The sequence below is a fragment of the Aquarana catesbeiana genome, linkage group LG06 (genome assembly GCF_042186555.1).
Source record: "Aquarana catesbeiana isolate 2022-GZ linkage group LG06, ASM4218655v1, whole genome shotgun sequence".
NCBI lineage: Eukaryota > Metazoa > Chordata > Amphibia > Anura > Ranidae > Aquarana > Aquarana catesbeiana.
Window position 1 is genome coordinate 415,762,921 of NC_133329.1, and position 18,177 is coordinate 415,781,097.

Genomic DNA, 18,177 nt, shown 5'->3' on the forward strand with positions numbered 1-18,177 from the left:
GGGGGCCAAAGTAATGGTGAGATAATGACATTCAGTAGCACACATGTATGGAGGATGTCTCCTCTACTGAATAATGGCAAGGTGACGGTAAAGGTGTCTGCATGCAGTGTCCTTATTTGCAAAGAGGGTGGGCAAATGCCCGCTCACTAGTCCAAACAATACCAAGCTCAAGGGATGGCATGGAGATGGAGATGCCAGGGTCCTGCAGATGCTCTACTCAGGGACGATGCTTGACCACATTTTCTTCGAGGTCGCAGCACAGCAGGATCTGTAAGGTAGGTGTCGATGGTGACCTTCCAACTGTCAAGCGCACACCAGATGCATCCACGCCCACTCACCAGAAGCTCTCTCTCTTTCTCTCCTCCCAGCTTAGGCCACAGCTCCAACTCACCCTTGTCCGACCGTCTGGATCGCTAATTCCAGGTGAAGGCCGGGGTCCCAAGAGAGCAACTTCTCCTCTCCTCAGGCTATGTATCCCCTCTTCCAGCATTCTGTATTCTCCCTCCAGCCAACTAGAACTCGTAGCCCGCAGTAGTCCGGATCCAATGGAGACTTGGCTTTCTGCATCACATATCCCAAGATCCTTTGCTCTCCTGTCATAAATCTTCACTTGCTCTGCATTCAGGATGTTGTAAACAGGGTCTGCACTGAACACTAAAGGAAACAGTCTTCCTGTGGCAAATGCTGCAAGTGTCCCCTATCATGACAGGCAATTTAACCAGCTCCTGGCTACACCTTTGTCCTGGTGTGTTAGCTTTGTGAATTGGGCCCTATGTCAACTCAATGGAGAGATGAGCCCACCAAAATTCATATTCCCTCATCTACAAGTTTTTCCATCTATAACTCACACAAAGCCCTTCAAAATCTGATGTCTCTATATATCTCCATATTCCACACATGACCTCCCCCTCTCCTCCAGTCACATCTCCACAAACTTCTCTGGGATTCCCTCCACCCCCTGTTCACCTCTACAGCCTTCAAGTGCACTCTTCACACTCCTCTCCTCAGACAAGGTTGTCGTTTTTTTTATGCTATCCTCATCATTAGATCATTGTATGCATTGTATAATCTGTACTACCCCCCGTGTTCTATGTAGGACTCTACACATAGGACAAAGTTTGTGACCCCTCACAATTTTTTCTGTATTTCTGAAATTTTGGTGTTCAAAGTGAATTACCTGTGCAGAGAGTGAAGTCTTGGTTGGAAGAATTTACAATGACGTCAGTGTCCTCTTTGGTTATATCGCCGGTCTTTACCTGATAGGTGACAGATCCAATCTTCATTTCATGAACCCCGAGTGACGGGTTTGTCACCGTCCCAAAGAATGCTGCAAGACAGAAAGGAAAGGGATGGTAATAAGCAGAATAGGAGATTAAAGAAAGCCGTGTTCCCACCACCGATGATCAACTGTGCATGGAAGGATAGAATGAGCAAAAATAGAGGCACACAGAGATCACTCATCATCCTGTATATTCTCTTCAATCCATTAACACTGTCCCAACCTCTGTCATCATCCACCTCCTCCTCCTTCTACCCACTCTTCTCTCCATTGCTTTTATCTCAACTCCTCCTCTTCAATCCATCCCCACTGTCCTCCCTTCTGCCATCATCCTCCTTCTCCTCTTCCATCCTTTATCCCCATTTTGCTCTCCTTTTGGATCACCTCTTCCATCCATCCCTGTTTCCACTAACATCCTTCTGAGCCATTCGCAGTCTCCTGCCCTCTGACATCCTCCTCCTTCTACATACATGCCTGCTCTGATCTCAACATTTTCCTCATCTTGAATCCTGGACAGATTTAAAGTGGAACTTCTGCTTTAAGGACTCCTCACCCCCTTCTATGGCACATTTGGCATGTCATTTTTTTGGGGGGGGAGTGGGTACCTAGTTTTAACAGGTACTCCCACTTCCACTCGGGCCACCTAGGAAACTTGAGCAGAAGTTCTCCTCTCCCCCTCCCTCCCTGCAATCATCTGGGACACGTTGCAGGTCCCAGAAGATTGCCTGTCCATTGAGGAGGCGCAGCAAAACCGAGGCGTCGGGCAGCCGCATAGCTGGATCCTGGGACAGGTGAGCGTGTGTTTATTAAAAAGTCAGCAGCTACACTTTTTTGACCTTTAATTAACACAAAAACAAGTGGAACTCTGCTTTAATATCAGTTGAGTTGAGTTGAGAGGAATCTTAATATAGCGCGGTCTTACCCTGAAGGGTCCCTACGCGCATAGCAAAGATCCTGGAAAGAGAGGGCCCAGGAAGCAGCACAGAGCGGCAGAAGGGTAGAAAAAAGAGACAAGAGATATATATCATAAAACAAACTTTATATTCTTACATTAAAATTACACACCAACAAAATGCACAACAGAAAATGCACCCACTCCAAAATTCTTCTGTTAAATATGCCGCACACATCTTCTAGGATACACTATATAGCTATATGTATGTAGACTCCTCTCCAAGGATGGAGTTCAGGTTTCTAAAGTGAAGGGTCCTCATAATCCTCCATCATACAAAGACATTGTAGACGATTGTGGTCTTCCACCTTTGTGGTAACAGTTTGGCGAAGACCCTTTTCTGTTCCAGCATGACTGTGATCCCCCCCCCGGTGAACAAAGCCAGCTCCATAAAGACATGGTGTGACCAGTTTGGTGTGGAGGAACTCAAGAGTCCTGCACAGAACCCTGACCTCATCCCTACTGATCACCTTTGGGGTGAATTGGAATGCCAATGGTGAGCCAGGTATTCTCATCCAACATCAGTACCTGACCTCACAAATGGGCACAAATTTCCACAGACACCATCAATCCTGTGAAAAATGTCTCCCCAGAAGAGCAGACACTGTGAGAGGAAGAGTGTGTACAACTCTATATTAATGGCCATGATTTTGGAATGTTCTACAAACTCATGTAGGTGTGATTTCTTAGGGATTCACAGACTTTTGGTTATACACTATATATTAAATTGTAATCTGATATGAAGCTTCCTTTTTATGTCATGAAATACGTGGAAACCTTTGAGGAAATAAACTCCCTATAGCAGACAAAGATTCATATTACATAAACATACTTGGCCCCGTCCCAGTTGATGGTCTGTTGGTGACCCCACTAATGGCAGCAGTGCAGTTTTCCATTTGACTTGTAAATGCCTGTAAGTACAGAACACAAGAAAATGGCCATTATACAGCAAAAAACAAAACAAAACATATATTAGAGACAACATGTGACTTTGTAAGTGAGGTGGCCCCGGTCTAGTAGGATGATGGAGAGGTTTTCTATAGTCTTGTGCACTACAAGGATACCTTCTATAAATAGTCTCTAGTAATCAATGTTTTTGTTTGAAGCCATCATGGATATTGTCCAGTCTTTGTATCCTTTCCAAGTCTGCACTATCATCTACCTTATAATTTGTCAACTGGCACTCCTGCAGGATTATTGTTATTCAGATGGAACTCCCAACAGGTCCTACACAGCACCATTTTCATGCAGCTAATGATGGCTCTGTGCATGCTAGGGACGAGGAACTGGATACCTCAGCACCCCGATGGCCATGTGGTAATATTCAACCTTTAGACTAAAATTATGACTATAAACATGAGATCTCCATTACCTTGATGGTGTCCATGTCACTGGGGTGAAGGACCAAATGAACTTCTCGGAGATTCTGTACTTTGGTTTTGCAGCTAAACTGGAAAATCTCATCAAGCATCACAAATGCGACCAAATCCTTTGGAAAACCAAGATTGCCGGTTCCAATAGCTGGGAAAGATATTGACGTCCGCTGTTTCTGCTCTGCCTGCCCCAAACAGTTTTTAATAATTATGCGAAGAATCTGAAACAAAGAATCCAAGACTGAAGTGTATGGCAAGATAAAAAAAAAATTACATATATTTCATTTGTCATTCTATAGCATATAGAATTTCTCCCTCGAGACTAAAAAAGGATTTAGGAGTTAAAGCAGCCATTTTGGGTGCACTCGGGTGAGCCAACTGACCTAGCAGCATGTCTTTGGAGTGAGGAAGAAAACCGGAGTACCCTGGAGAAAACCCGCACATGCACAGGGAGAAACTCAATGCAAATAGTGTCCTGGTTGGGATTCAACCTGAGGACCCCAGTGCTGAAAGACATCTCAACACAAAATGGCCCAAATTTAAGTCAATGTGGCTCAATGGTAAGTACTCAAAATGTATTCTTAAAACACAAAGAGGCAGTCCAGCCATTCTTTTTCTGAATTTAGTAGGAAAGGGTTAGAACCTCTGAAGTGTGGCTTGACTACCTCTTAAAGATACACGTAAATAAACTATTTCTTTAATTCAATACTTTACTTTCCAAGGGAACTTCCACTTAGCTTCGTGAATGAGGTGATGTTGTGTTGACTTCAATCATCCAATCATGTGCATGCTAAACTCCTGTTTTTTTAAATTTTTTTACATGTGATTATGAATTCTTTGCAAAGTAATTTTTTGCCACATCCACTAAGCGAAGTGAAAATTCCCTTTACAAAGTGAACAGGCTGTAGTCCTTTTTAAATCAGCCTGAATGTATTTCCCACCACACTCTGTGGGGCTGAAGGTACCGTTTTCGACATTCCTTGTTCGTTGTCCCATGGAGGGGCCACAACATGGAGAACCTCTTGACAGTTGAGATTGCAGCTGCTGGTGCTGAACATGGATCCTGGCGCCCTTTGAATACCGAGACTTGCACTGTTCAGGAGTTGCTGCATATTAGAGCCTGCCCGACTCAGCAAGGCTTTGGATACGGCACCCTTATTCAGATCCAGATTGGCTCCTACACTGTTCACAATGACATCTGTCTGCCATGGAAAGAGATGACAAATATTACCAAGTGATATTCGTTAAAAAATTAAATTTCCTAGGTGTTAAATGGTTTCAAATTGATAAGGGTCCAAATAACAAACTTTGTAAATTCCAATTTGTTCCAGAGCTAGAAATCCAATAGCAAAATATGAAAAACTAGAGGTTCTATTTATTATAACGAATATGTAATTGTAAATAGACATGTGCATTCATTTTCATCCAAATGCATTTTCATCCAAATTTCAGGTATTTTCGTTATCGTTTTAACAAACGATAACGAAAGTGCATGATCCGAAAAACGAAAGATCCGACATAAACAAATGCTTTATTTTCGTTTTCGTTGCTACAACAGTTCGATATAGATAGGAGATTCGACATGATGATGACAATAACAATGTGCCTAACCTTAACTCTATTAGTCCAAGATTATTCTACATAGAGAGGAAAGATTCGACGTAGGGGAGAAAAGATTCGACGTAGGGGAGAAAAGATTCGACGTAGGGGAGAAAGATTCGACGTAGGGGAGAAAGATTCGACGTAGGGGAGAAAGATTCGACGTAGGGGAGAAAAGATTCAATGTAGGGGATAAAAGATAAATAAAAATAATGATGATGATGAATGTTATTGGCTGATTGTAACCAAAGAGGAGGAGCAGTAAAATATCTAGAACTAAGTACACACGTACTTTGGCTTATGGTGTCTGTTGAAAGTTCTAAGAAGATTGGACGGAGCAGGTAATCTATACAGCGTTGTACAGTTTAACTGCTCCGTCGAATCTTCTTTGAACATCGACAGACACCATAAGCCTTCAATGACAGATTCAACCTTAATTTGGATTTTCGGACAAATGCAATTTTTAACGAAAAACAAAATAAATAAAAACAAATTTCGGGAGTAACTAAATGAATTAATTTTTCGGACGAAAACGAAATTCCGAAACAAAATATTTCAGTGTGCACATGTCTAATTGTGAATATCCTCCTGTTATATTTCCTAATTAGGGCATGAATTTGCACGTGTATACTATACAAGAAAAGTCCTTCTCAACCTTTTTATCATGGAGGAAGCCAGGAAATAAGTTTGAGGTCTCAATGAACCCCAGTTAATAAATACTATATCTACATATGAACCTTACTTTGGCGATCAGTGGGAAGAAATGTCCTTAGCTAAAAAGGTCATTGGTGTCAGTGGTTACAGATCTAAGAGGCAGAAATTGCTTATCAATCACAAAACAGAACCCCTAGTAACCTGTTGAAAAACCCCTAGTGATCCACTGAATCCTGGTTGAGAAAGGGTGATATACAGCTTGTAACAGTAGCAGTTTATTTTTGCCTTAATGCATGGAAATGGTAACTGTGCTTTTTGGGTCCAGCTGTGGAAATCCCTTCACATCCAGTTTAGAGACAAATACCTCCAAAAGAAGCATGTAAACAGATTCGAAAATAGTGAGAACCTTTATCATATTTTATTGCTGTCTATGTCTCTGTTGAGCAGATTCCCCCCACCACTTCCTACCATCAAATTTAAACAGAAAGAAAGACTTGACAAACCCTTCCTACCTCCACATGAATCATAAAAGTCTTTGGTGGAGTCCAACATTAGCAGGAAAATGCTGGAGAATATACATACCGAACAGTCCTCAATGTTCTTCTGAAGCAGCTTGATCTTCAGTCCTTCCTTGGTCATCACAGTGTTGTCATCACCTCTATTCACTGGTGCTGGTGGGTTCTGTGCAGCGCTTGTGACCGGCTGGGGTGCCATTGCTGTAGATGGCACAGCGCTCTTTTGGTTACCACATTTGGCCTTTGTAACCTCAGAGAAAATGTTGACGGTTTCATCATTCATGTCCACGAGATGGATTTTCTGCAAAGTGCTCTGTTGTCCCGACATTTCTACATAGTCCCATATGGCTTCCACTATGTTTTCAACACATAATTTTAGGGGAAATCCAAAAACTCCAGAACTGACAGCAGGAATTGCTATTGAACTGTGATTCTTCTCAGAGGCCAGCTGTAAACTCCTGGTAATCGACTTCCTTAGAAGCTGTTCACATCTGGAGTGTGAATTTTCATCCCATTGGGGACCGATTGTATGTATTATTTGTTTGCACAGCAATTTCCCTGCGTCAGTAATTACTGAATCTCCAGTGGACAATCTACCATCTTTCCTGATAATCTGATCGCAGTCATCTTGGAGTTTATGTCCTGCTGCATCCAGAATAGCTTTTGCCAAACCACCAATATGTTTCAGATCTTCATTGGCTGCATTAACAATGACATCTACATTGTGACGGCACAGGTCATCTTTATATACAGAGAGGGTCAGTCCATTTGGAAGAGTTACTTGGAATCTGGGATTATGAAATTGGTTATCTTCTACACCAGCCTCATCCAAACGTATCACACAATGGTAATTTGTCCTTGCGGTTGTAGCATGAACTTCTTCATTGACCCTACAAAACTTTTTGGCTCCCGGTTTCTCAATACGCAGAGTATCACTGTGAAGTGAGTGCAGAATTTCTCCAATGACATTTGCTGCCTCTTGAACCTTCACCCGTGGTCCCGACAGGCAGATGTTTTTCTGGTTCTTTGTTACATTTATATTTTCCTTTATCTTTTCCAACATCTCCTTTCCTTCCTCCCAAATGAATGTCATCTTTGCTGAAGGCTGAACTGCAATTTCAGTCTCTATAGTAGTGTTCTTCTCAAGAAAGTCGCTGACTTGTTGGTAACAATTTAGAACATTTGGAGTCAGGCCGGCGATGACAACGTTGTCCTCCATTCCAGAAGAAGATTCCTCTATCATGATTGTGTTTTTTTCTGTATTAAATGACTGGAGCAGATGTGACTGGAGACTCCCCCACTCAGGAGATTTCAGAAGACTTTTGTCTTCAACTAAAAGTTGTCTGTGGAGCAGTTTTTCTTTAATTTGGTTTTCGGCTTCTGTCAAGTCTTTGTTTGAATGAGCAATCAGTTTAACAACGCCGTCATCAATTTCCAGCACTGCGTTGATGTTGTGATGTACAAAGAGCAGAGAAGACAGCTCTTCATTATCAATGGACATCAGGAACTGGAGGAGGTGTGGATTCATCTGGATGGGTTTAGTTATCATTTGTTGTGTGATGTTGAGTATCTCCCATTTGGCGGTGAGCACTTCATCTCCCAGTCCCCATAGACGGGCTTTCTTTGTTGGCACATCATAGTCCATCTTCAGTTCTGGAACCTGGTCCAGGATCTTCCTCTTCAGGCCGCTGTTGCACATAATCTGATAGAGGGCTGGAGACATAGATAAGGTTTCAGTCTTGGTTTGTTTGTTTCTTTCTACCTGTTTGGTGGTTTCCTCTACCAGTTGTCTGAATGTCGAGTCAAGCTTTGTAACATCCTTGGACATTCCAGCCAAGAAAGCTTTCTCTAGATCAAAGTCAGGTTTGATGAGTACTCCATCATAGGTGGAGCTGCTGACATGTTCTCTAATGGCTTCCCAGACCGACTTTTCCATTTTATACTCTATTACTCCGAACTTTGATATGAGAAGTGAGAATTCATTATAGATCTCTTCCTTCCATTTTGGTACAATCTTTACCACAGACCTAAGATGGGTGGACAAGGTAGGAGAGAAGATGAGTTGAAGAATAGGATCCTGGCAGTCTTGATCTGGCCATTTGATCTCACAGTGTTTATCTTTCACCTTTACATCTATGTCGTTCCTTAGTCCTTCATTATCACAGATATGTTGCAATATGTATGGATTGATATTAAACTCTATAGGCTTTGGTGTCTCTATACAAGGTCCATCCTTCCCATACAGTGCTATACCCAACATTGGGTAGTAAGGGTACACAGATATCTTTTTCTTAGAAAACACATGATCCTTCTTCAAAACTCGTTTAACATCTGAAAGAGAAGGAAACAGGCAGATGGTTCAAAGTGATGCTTCACTTAATACTCACATTTGTTTCTGTGGTGCCTTAGTGGCTTCAGTGGAGGCTTTGAAGTGGAGAGGTGTGAGGTTTCATTCTCCCCGGGGCTCAATCTAAATAATGTGTGTTTGTCCTCTCATATTTCCATGGCTTTTATAACCCATTTTAATACTATTTTAGTTCACCAGTTACTAACAGACTATGTCAGTGACCTATTTACTCCAGAATGTGCTGCTGAGTATATCAGCCATCAATAAATACATTTCAGCAGTAGTGAGTATCTGAAGTGAACAAAACAAAAAGTTTTTTTTGTAATCTGTTGATCAACAATGAAGAAAAAAGTTGATGTTGGTGTCAAACAAAGGCTGCACATAACCAATCCCATGGCCTGATCTGCCCATGCTCAAACTGGAGCATTGTTTGAACACTCTGATGTTGACCACAAGTGGTTCTATTCCTCCTTGATGTGCCACTTGGGATAATGTCAAAAAATTCAGAGGTGTGCCTAAGAAGCACCAACCAATGAGCACTTCCCACGTAAGAAGGTCTGCTCTGTACCCACTCTGTGAACTCACCAGCTGTGTCATGAAATGCGATCAGTGCGGCTCTTTCCTCCGGTAACATCACAATGTCTTCTACTCTTCCTCCTCCCTGTTTTGGGTTCTCAAAGAAAGCTGCCAGATGTGTCTCAGATATGTTCTCCGGGACATTTTCCACCCTGACACTTCGGGATTCTTCCAGGGGCCTCACTGTCAGCTTGTTGTGAACCGCTCTGGGGTTGCTGGAGAACGTTCTGATGAATTTCGGAATATCTGGAGAAAAACAAGAGGAAATTTTCCCCAATCCTAATGGCATTAGTACAATTGTGTAAAAATTTTACAAACTACTGGAACACAGAGCTTCTCTGCTGAATAGCTTATGAATGAACTTGATGAACATGGAGCCAGTGTGTTCCCTAATTCCAGCACTGCCATATTGCCGTGCCCATTGTACCCACAAGCACAAACACATTGTACCCACAAACACGGGGGCATGAGAGGGAGGTTGTACAGCAAATGGTCTTGTAATAAGAAGTTGTAGTACCAGAGCCCACGAGAAGAGAATGATGATCCCTCACTGTTTTCACATTGGATATAACTTTGATATAACTTATTGATATACATTCAGTGCATTTTTGCACTCTAATACAGATACAATATTCCTATCTATAATTAATCGTTTACTAGGTCATTTTCATTTTTCTTGAAATTACTGTAATATACAGTATGGACATTTTTGGAAAATGAATCTGTACATGGAAATGTTTACCTCCATTGGACAAGAAAAAGATGTCAGTAATTCTGTAGAACGCAGGCCTCGTGGTAGTTCCCCGTTTTTTGGCATATGGCAAACAACATTCTGTTTCAAGGGCCATTGGATGATAGTATGTGATGGAGCTTGAAGGCCCATACTAGAAGCTGTGAGCCTCATTCCACGCTCTGTATCTAAATCATGGGCAAATCCCAAAGATTGGACTCACCGATATCACATGTGAAGGTGACAACAGCAGATTGGATCTCCGGAATGTTCTCCACATAGAAGTCGGTGTCTTCATCCTTCTCACTGATGTTCTCCACCAGGAGGTTTAACATCTCAGAAGTGTGGCTGTTCTGGACGTTCTCGATCAGAACCAGAGAGGACGGGGGGACTTCATCATCTGATGTGGCTGTAATACAGTAAAATATATTCCCGGGAAAGTTTTTTAGAGTGATTATTTTAATCTACATCATGATGAACATAATGACTTAAAGAACAACATTCTGAGAGCTATCGGCAGGGATTGTGTTACTTTGCTGAGTTGCTGAACTCATTCACCAGGACAGGATGAGAGTTGGTGACCTCAGAGTAGAGTTATGGTTCCTTCTAATTGTGGGGGGCCAGTGTGGGATTTATAAATTGGCCTTCTGGGAGGATCCAGCTAGTCCTGCTCAGGCACATCCAATTTTTTGAAGATTCTGGGACATATCCAAAATTCATTGGATGGAATATATCTCCACCCCAGGACTGATCCTGAACACACTGGAGGTAATATATCTCCATCCCAGGACTGACCCTGAACACACTGGAGGTAATATATGTCCATCCCAGGACTGATCCTGAACACACTGGAGGTAATATATCTCCATCCCAGGACTGACCCTGAACACACTGGAGGTAATATATCTCCATCCCAGGACTGACCCTGAACACACTGGAGGTAATATATCTCCATCCCAGGACTGACCCTGAACACACTGGAGGTAATATATCTCCATCCCAGGACTGACCCTGAACACACTGGAGGGAATATATCTCCATCCCGGGACTGACCCTGAACACAATGGAGGTAATATATCTCCATCCCGGGACTGACCCTGAACACACTGGAGGTAATATATCTCCATCCCAGGACTGACCCTGAACACACTGGAGGTAATATATCTCCATCCCAGGACTGACCCTGAACACACTGGAGGGAATATATCTCCATCCCAAGACTGATCCTGAACACACTGGAGGTAATATATCTCCATCCTAGGACTGATCCTGAACACACTGGAGGGAATATATCTCCATCCCAGGACTGACCCTGAACACACTGGAGGTAATATATCTCCATCCCAGGACTGATCCTGAACACACTGGAGGTAATATATCTCCATCATAGGACTGACCCTGAACACACTGGAGGTAATATATCTCCATCCCAGGACTGACCCTGAACACACTGGAGGTAATATATCTCCATCCCAGGATTAACCTTGAACACACCCAAGGTAATATATCTCCATCTTAGGACATATCCAGAACTCGCTGAAGGGGTTATAGCTCCCTGCAGGCCCGGACTGGGACAAAAAATAGGCCCGGGCATTCTAACCTAAGTAGCCCATTCTTTTAAAAACCAAATTACAAATAACTGCCCTGCGATTTGGGTGCGATGCGGGAACCTCTAGGGGATTAGCAGGGCTCCCGCATGGCAGTAGTGTGAACCAGCCCTATGGCTGAAATCACACTGCATGGACATCGCATTTGATTTGCACTGCAGTGTGGTGCGAATCACATGCGATCTCGCACAGCGCACCAGTGTGAACCGACCCTCACACCTAGACCGCCGGTTTCTCTACGTATTTTAGTTATATTTAGCCTGCTTCAGTCACTGTAACTTGTCAAACATTTGGAATTATGTAAATATATGATAATAAATGCTTTTAACCCCTTGATAACCCCTTCTTTGGGATTAAAAGCGCCCTGCTACCGCCCGCAAAGTGGCGTTGCAGCGCGGGTAAAGGACCTCTAGATCAAACGGCGCTTGAACGCTACCACAGGGCGGTCTAGGTGTGAGGGCCGGTTCACACTGGTGTGCTGTGCGAGATCGCATGTGATTCGCACCACACTGCAGTGCAAATCAAATGCGATGTCTGTGCAGTGTGATTTCAGCCATAGGGCTGGTTCACACTACTGTCATGCGGGAGCCCTGCGAATCCACTAGGGGTTCCCGCATTGCACCCAAATTGCAGGGCAGTTCACACTGCCATATGCGAACTGCTGGGGAGTGTCATACAATGTTAACGACACCCCCATTTTAGCCCGCATATCACACTGCGAACTGACAGTTCAGACTTGAATTGGATCGCATAGGTGTGAAAACCCATGTGACCCGATTCTGGTGCGGACCAAAAAAAGGTCCTGTGCATGTTTGGTCCGAATGCGGTGCGATATCAGCCATACTATCTGTATGGCTGAAATCGCATTGCACAGACATCGCATGTGATCTCGCACAGCGCACCAGTGTGAACCGGCCCTTACAGATAGTATGGCTGATATCGCACCGCATTCGGACCAAACATGCACAGGACCCTGTTTTGGTCCGCACCAGAATCGGATCGCATGGGTGTTCACACCTATGCGATCCGATTCATGTCCGAACTGTCAGTTTGCAGTGCGATATGCGAGCTGAAATGGGGGTGTCGTTAACATTGTATGACACTCCCCAGCAGTTCGCATATGGCAGTGTGAACTGCAGTGCGGGTCGGGTGCGATGTGGGAACCCGCAGTGGATTCGCAGGGTTCCCGCATCGCAGCAGTGTGAACCGGCCCTGAAAGGGGTCCCTCAACCTTTGTTCAGCATCACTCACATTGTGTAAGACCCCTTTCGTACTGAGGCGCTTTACCGGCATTTTTGCGCTAAAAATAGCGCCTGTAAACTGCCTCTTCTGTGCTTTCACACTGGAGCGGTGCCCTTGCAGGGCGGGACAAAAAGTCCTGCAAGCAGCATCTTTGGGGCGGTGCGGGAGCGATGTATACACTGCTCCTCCACCGCTCCAGCCCATTCAAATAATTGGGTACAGCTTTAAAAAAAAAAAAACATTGGCAGGCAAGATACATAAAAAAACAATTGGGGGCGTGGCTTGCGCACACACGGAATGGCAGCCTAAGCCTGGAGCTCTCCTCAGCCGGACGGACATCCACCGCAAAATTGGCAAGTTATCTGCCCCATCGAGGTTCCAATCCACTTCCGGAAGACTAGCGGACCCTGCTGACACGATGTCCAGCCCTGTCCTTTCGGCCCGAATGGAGGGGAGACAGGCAAGATGGCGCCGCCGGAGCCGCCGCGCGGCCGTCATCGGCCTACACGGACCTTTCAAGCAGCGATCCAGGGGAAATAGGTGGAGAAATATCATCTCCCCCCTTGCCAATTCTCCTCTGCTCTCCCCAATCTCCCAGAGCCCTGCTAAAGTGCGGATGCGCTTGGATTCAGCTTCCCAGGCCGGGACCACAGTGAGTACAGACTTGCACAATGCACACGCCATATTCTCTCTGCAATCCTCTATAGCGGCCTTTCCTACATCAGGGCAGCCCGTACTTGACACTACAATGAAAGGTATGCTTCTATCACTGCAGTCTTCTCTCATGACCAACCTGTCTTCCCTGATCCACAAGTTTACCACTGATATGAGGCATATGGGGGACAGAGTGCAGTACATGGAGGACAAGATGGAGGAATGCACAGATACAGTAAATGATCTGGTAGACACCTGTATGGCCCAAAAAGAGGACACTGACTGGATAAAGGCAAAGTTAGAGGACCTCAAAGACCACTCTCGCCGCAACATCAAAATACGCGGTACACCAGAGACGGTCCCTCCCGCAGAGCTACACAAATATGCCAGAACCATGTTTTCTACCATGCTGCCTGAGCTAACCCCTATTGAGCTCACTATAGATCGCATACACAGGATCCCTAAAGCACGCCATTTAGAGGAGGCGGTCCCTAGGGATGTGCTTCTGCGGATACATTACCAAGTCAAGGAGCAAATCCTCTCCAGAGCACAGGCACTCACTACTCTTCCTGCACCATATGCAGATATTCAACTATTTGCTGATCTCTCACAGTATACATTACAGATGAGGAGGCAATTGAAATCAGTAACAAAAGCTCTCACAAACCACAAGATGACCTATAAATGGCACCACACAGCCACCATCTTGGTCACACATAATGGAATCCCTCATACCATCTCCACGATTGAGGGGGGAATGAAGCTCTTAGACTCATGGGGTTTTATCCCGGAACTACCACATAACGATTTTGCCACATCAGGAGGATCCAACCCTTCTCCCCAAGGAATCCATCGAGGGCACCATAAATCAAAAATGAAATGATTGTACTTGTCCGTACACATACTGAGCTACCACACAAAGTCCGGTCCGGCCTACCGCTTACTCCAATACAGAGCCCGAACTTTTCCCCCAAGTTTAGTCAGCACCCAGCTAAGGTTACGTATTGCTGACTTGTTTGTCTGTTGGTGATATTTTACTTTTTTCTTTTTCTCTTATTTTGTTGCTTGACTGTTGCACAATCAGCATTAGAACTTCACGTGCCTTTCATCGTACTTCATAAACCTTGACATCCTCACACCTGCTCTGCCTAACCAGGACTACTCTAGAGGAACTTCCCCTCAGTGGACAACACCTTATTCTTGAGGAACTTCTGCACAACCCCTTCCAACTGTAAGTTACAGCACCACATCCAACACACCAGTGGCAGTCACTACCATGTCATTCACTATAGTGTCCTTAAATGCGAAAGACTTGAACCACCCAGCCAAACGCTCGTCCTTGTGGAAAACAGCCTTATCACTCAAAAGCGATGTGCTTTGCGTCCAAGAGACACACTACGCCCGGGATTCGTCCCCCTCGTTTCAACATAAACTGTTTCCCCATATATTCAAACCATGCTATACGCGGAAACAAAGAGGAGTTTTAATTGCCATTCGAAACACGGTTTCATTCCAACTTCAGAAATGCATCACGGATACCGAAGGCCGCTACATTATCTTACTATGTATGATCAACAACACCCGATACACTTTAGTATCCCTGTATGTACCGAATCAACGACAAATGTCCTTCTTCAAAAGCTTATTGAAAAAAGCAAAAAACCTCCAGCAAGGTCATTTGTTACTTTGTGGAGACTTTAACCTTGTTCCAGATTCCCACATGGACTCAACAGCGGGTACTAAGAGGCACTTTTCACCATTGAACAAATTCATTTTTTCCAATAACTTATTTGAAGTTTGGAGATGTTGTCACGCGCGTGAGCATCATTATACCTATCTATCACCGTGATACAACACCTACTCACGCATAGATTTATTTCTATCTGACAAGTGCTTACTTCAACAGGTATCGGCCTCCGCAATCCACACTAACACCTGGTCGGACCACGCCCCTATCAGTATTACAATCGACACCAAAATTTCACAACCCATACTTATGGAGAACTAACAACTATCTTCTCCACGACCCCTCCCTCGCAAACACTCTCCAACAGCACTTAGAAGAATTCTTCTCTATTAACTCTCACTCAGTGTCTGACCCGGTGGTATTGTGGAACGCTCACAAAGCCGTCATTAGAGGTGTCTTTATTCAACTCGGGGCTAGGGCAAAGCAAAAGAGATCACAAAAATTAGATCAACTCACGGCTGACATAGAACTTACCAAATCCCAGAACAAATACCACCCCTCCCCTCTACTCCAAACAAAAATCTTGAAATTACGCCACAAATTGCGCTCCCTGCTACTGGAATCATCTGAAAAAGCTTAAACCAAAGTTAGGGCAAACACCTACTCTATGGGAAACAAAGCTGGTAAATTGATGGCATTAAGGGAAATTCCGTATCTGTATCACCCTCATACAAAAGAAAAACTACTTAAACCTGACGAGATCGCAAACGCATTTAGCACATACTACAACGACCTATATAACATCAAGGAAGATAAACACACTATTCAACCTTTCCAAGACAAAATAATAAAGTTCCTAGCACAAGTTAACCTCCCTTCCATCTCGCCAACACAACTATCTTCCGTTCAACACCCCCTTCACAGTCCCCAAAATAATCCGAACAATTCACAACCTTCCGAATTCCAAGTCTCCTGGGCCGGATGGGTTCAATGGGGAACACTACAAAAAATTCCAACAACTTTTAGCTCCCACACTATGCAAAGTCTATAACTCTGCCGCAACCTCCTCTTCTTTCCCCTCAGAAATGCTAAACGCCATAGTAGTAACCCTCCCGAACTTTCGCCCCATATCCCTACTCTATGTAGATGTTAAAATATATGTGAAACTGACTAATTGACATTCTTCCAACCCCCATCCATAAAGACCAATCAGGTTTCACAAAAGGCCGCCAATCCTCAAATGCCACAAGAAGGATGATAGACATCATCCACCAGGTAGGAAACTCTGGCACCCCCTCTGTACTCCTGTCCCTGGATGCTGAAAAAGCGATCCATAGGGTACATTGGGGGTACCTTTCCTTTTAGCTCCCACACTATGCAAAGTCTATAACTCTGCCGCAACCTCCTCTTCTTTCCCCTCAGAAATGCTAAACGCAATAGTAGTAGCCCTCCCAAAACCTGGAAAAGATCCGACCTCAACCCAGAACGTTCGCCCCATATCCCTACTCAACGTAGATGTTAAAATATATGCAAAAATGATAGCCAACAGACTAACTGACATTATTCCAACCCTTATCCATAAAGACCAATCAGGTTTCACAAAAGGCCGCCAATCCTTAGAAGCCACAAGAAGGATGATAGACATCATCCACCAGGTAGGAAACTCTGGCGCCCCCTCTTTACAACTGTCCCTGGATGCTGAAAAAGCGATCTATAGGGTACATTGGGGGGGACCTTTACTTAGCTTTTACTAAATTTGGGTTCATGGGACAGATACATGACGCCATAATGGCCTTGTACTCCGCTCCTTCCGCCCAAGTGTACTCAGTAGAATCCTTATCATCTCCGTTTTGTATCTGAAACGGTACTAGACAGGGGTGCCCCTTGTCCCCTCTCATATTTAATCTAATAATGGAACCCCTTGCACAAACCATCCGCACAAGCGAACAAATAGCAGGCATCCCCATAGGAGATCAAGAACACAAAATCAGTTTATTCGTCGATGACGTGATACTTATGATAGCCAACCCTACTACCTCCCTCCCGGCAGTTCAGAAGACGCTAGCCTGGTTTAGTATCATATCCTATTACAAAGTCAACGAGTCTAAATCTTACATCTTGAACTTAGGCGTTGACGCCACAACTAGCATGCTATTACAACAACAATTCCCATATACTTGGGCAGACAAAAGCATAACCTACCTTGGAGTTCAGCGAACTAAAAACCACTAAAGATTTATATCACCACAACTACATCCCTTTTCGTAGCAGACTCCAAGAAGATCTACGCAGGCTGGTGTCTTTTGAGATGTCACGGATGGGACGCCTAGTGGCCTTTAAAATGCTTCACCTCCCCGAAATCCTATACCTTTTTAGGACACTCCCAATCACAATTTCTAATAATTACTTTAAATCATTACAAACCATACTTTCTTCCTTCACATGGCAAGGCAAAAAAGCCAGAAGCGCACATACCAAACTGATCAAACTCCGCACAGCCGGCGGTACTGGCTATGTGGATTTCCAGGATTATTACAAGGCCTCAGTGCTCACACAGTCGAGGGACTGGTTTTTACCCTCCCCGTATACTATATGGGGACAAATGGAAGCTTCCTTCATTCCAGGGAAGGATCTATCCACATGGCTACTCTCTAACCCACTCCCTTCAAGAACACCCTCACATTTTCCCCCTACAATGTTGGCTACAGTCCAAGTTTGGAATAAATTCGTACGACTTAGCCAAAATTACGTTACCAAGGCCATAATGAAAATCACGTTGCTAGTCGTACAAAACAAAATGGACCTAATATCCTTAAAAAAGTGGCAAGAGAAAGGTATTATGCGCATTAATGACTTCTTCACTGATGACAAGATCAAAACATTTCCTGACCTACAAAAAGAATATCGGTTGCCTAATTCAGACCTTTATCTGTACCTTCGAGCAAAACATTATCTGCAAACA

At 44.0% G+C, this 18,177-nt stretch overlaps 1 protein-coding gene across 2 annotated transcripts in view; it reads right to left on the bottom strand.

The window, feature by feature from the left end:
- The window catches only part of LOC141147322 (protein mono-ADP-ribosyltransferase PARP14-like), a 63,925-nt gene that overhangs the window by 23,769 nt on the left and 21,979 nt on the right, over window positions 1-18,177 (bottom strand). For both annotated transcript variants that reach the window (XM_073634542.1, XM_073634543.1), the window contains 7 exons: window positions 10,249-10,434; window positions 9,305-9,541; window positions 6,440-8,703; window positions 4,570-4,806; window positions 3,604-3,825; window positions 3,064-3,142; window positions 1,178-1,327 (listed from right to left, as the gene is read on the bottom strand). In XM_073634542.1, coding sequence (XP_073490643.1) covers window positions 1,178-1,327; window positions 3,064-3,142; window positions 3,604-3,825; window positions 4,570-4,806; window positions 6,440-8,703; window positions 9,305-9,541; window positions 10,249-10,434 — 3,375 coding nt within the window. The remainder of the gene's footprint in view (window positions 1-1,177; window positions 1,328-3,063; window positions 3,143-3,603; window positions 3,826-4,569; window positions 4,807-6,439; window positions 8,704-9,304; window positions 9,542-10,248; window positions 10,435-18,177) is intronic.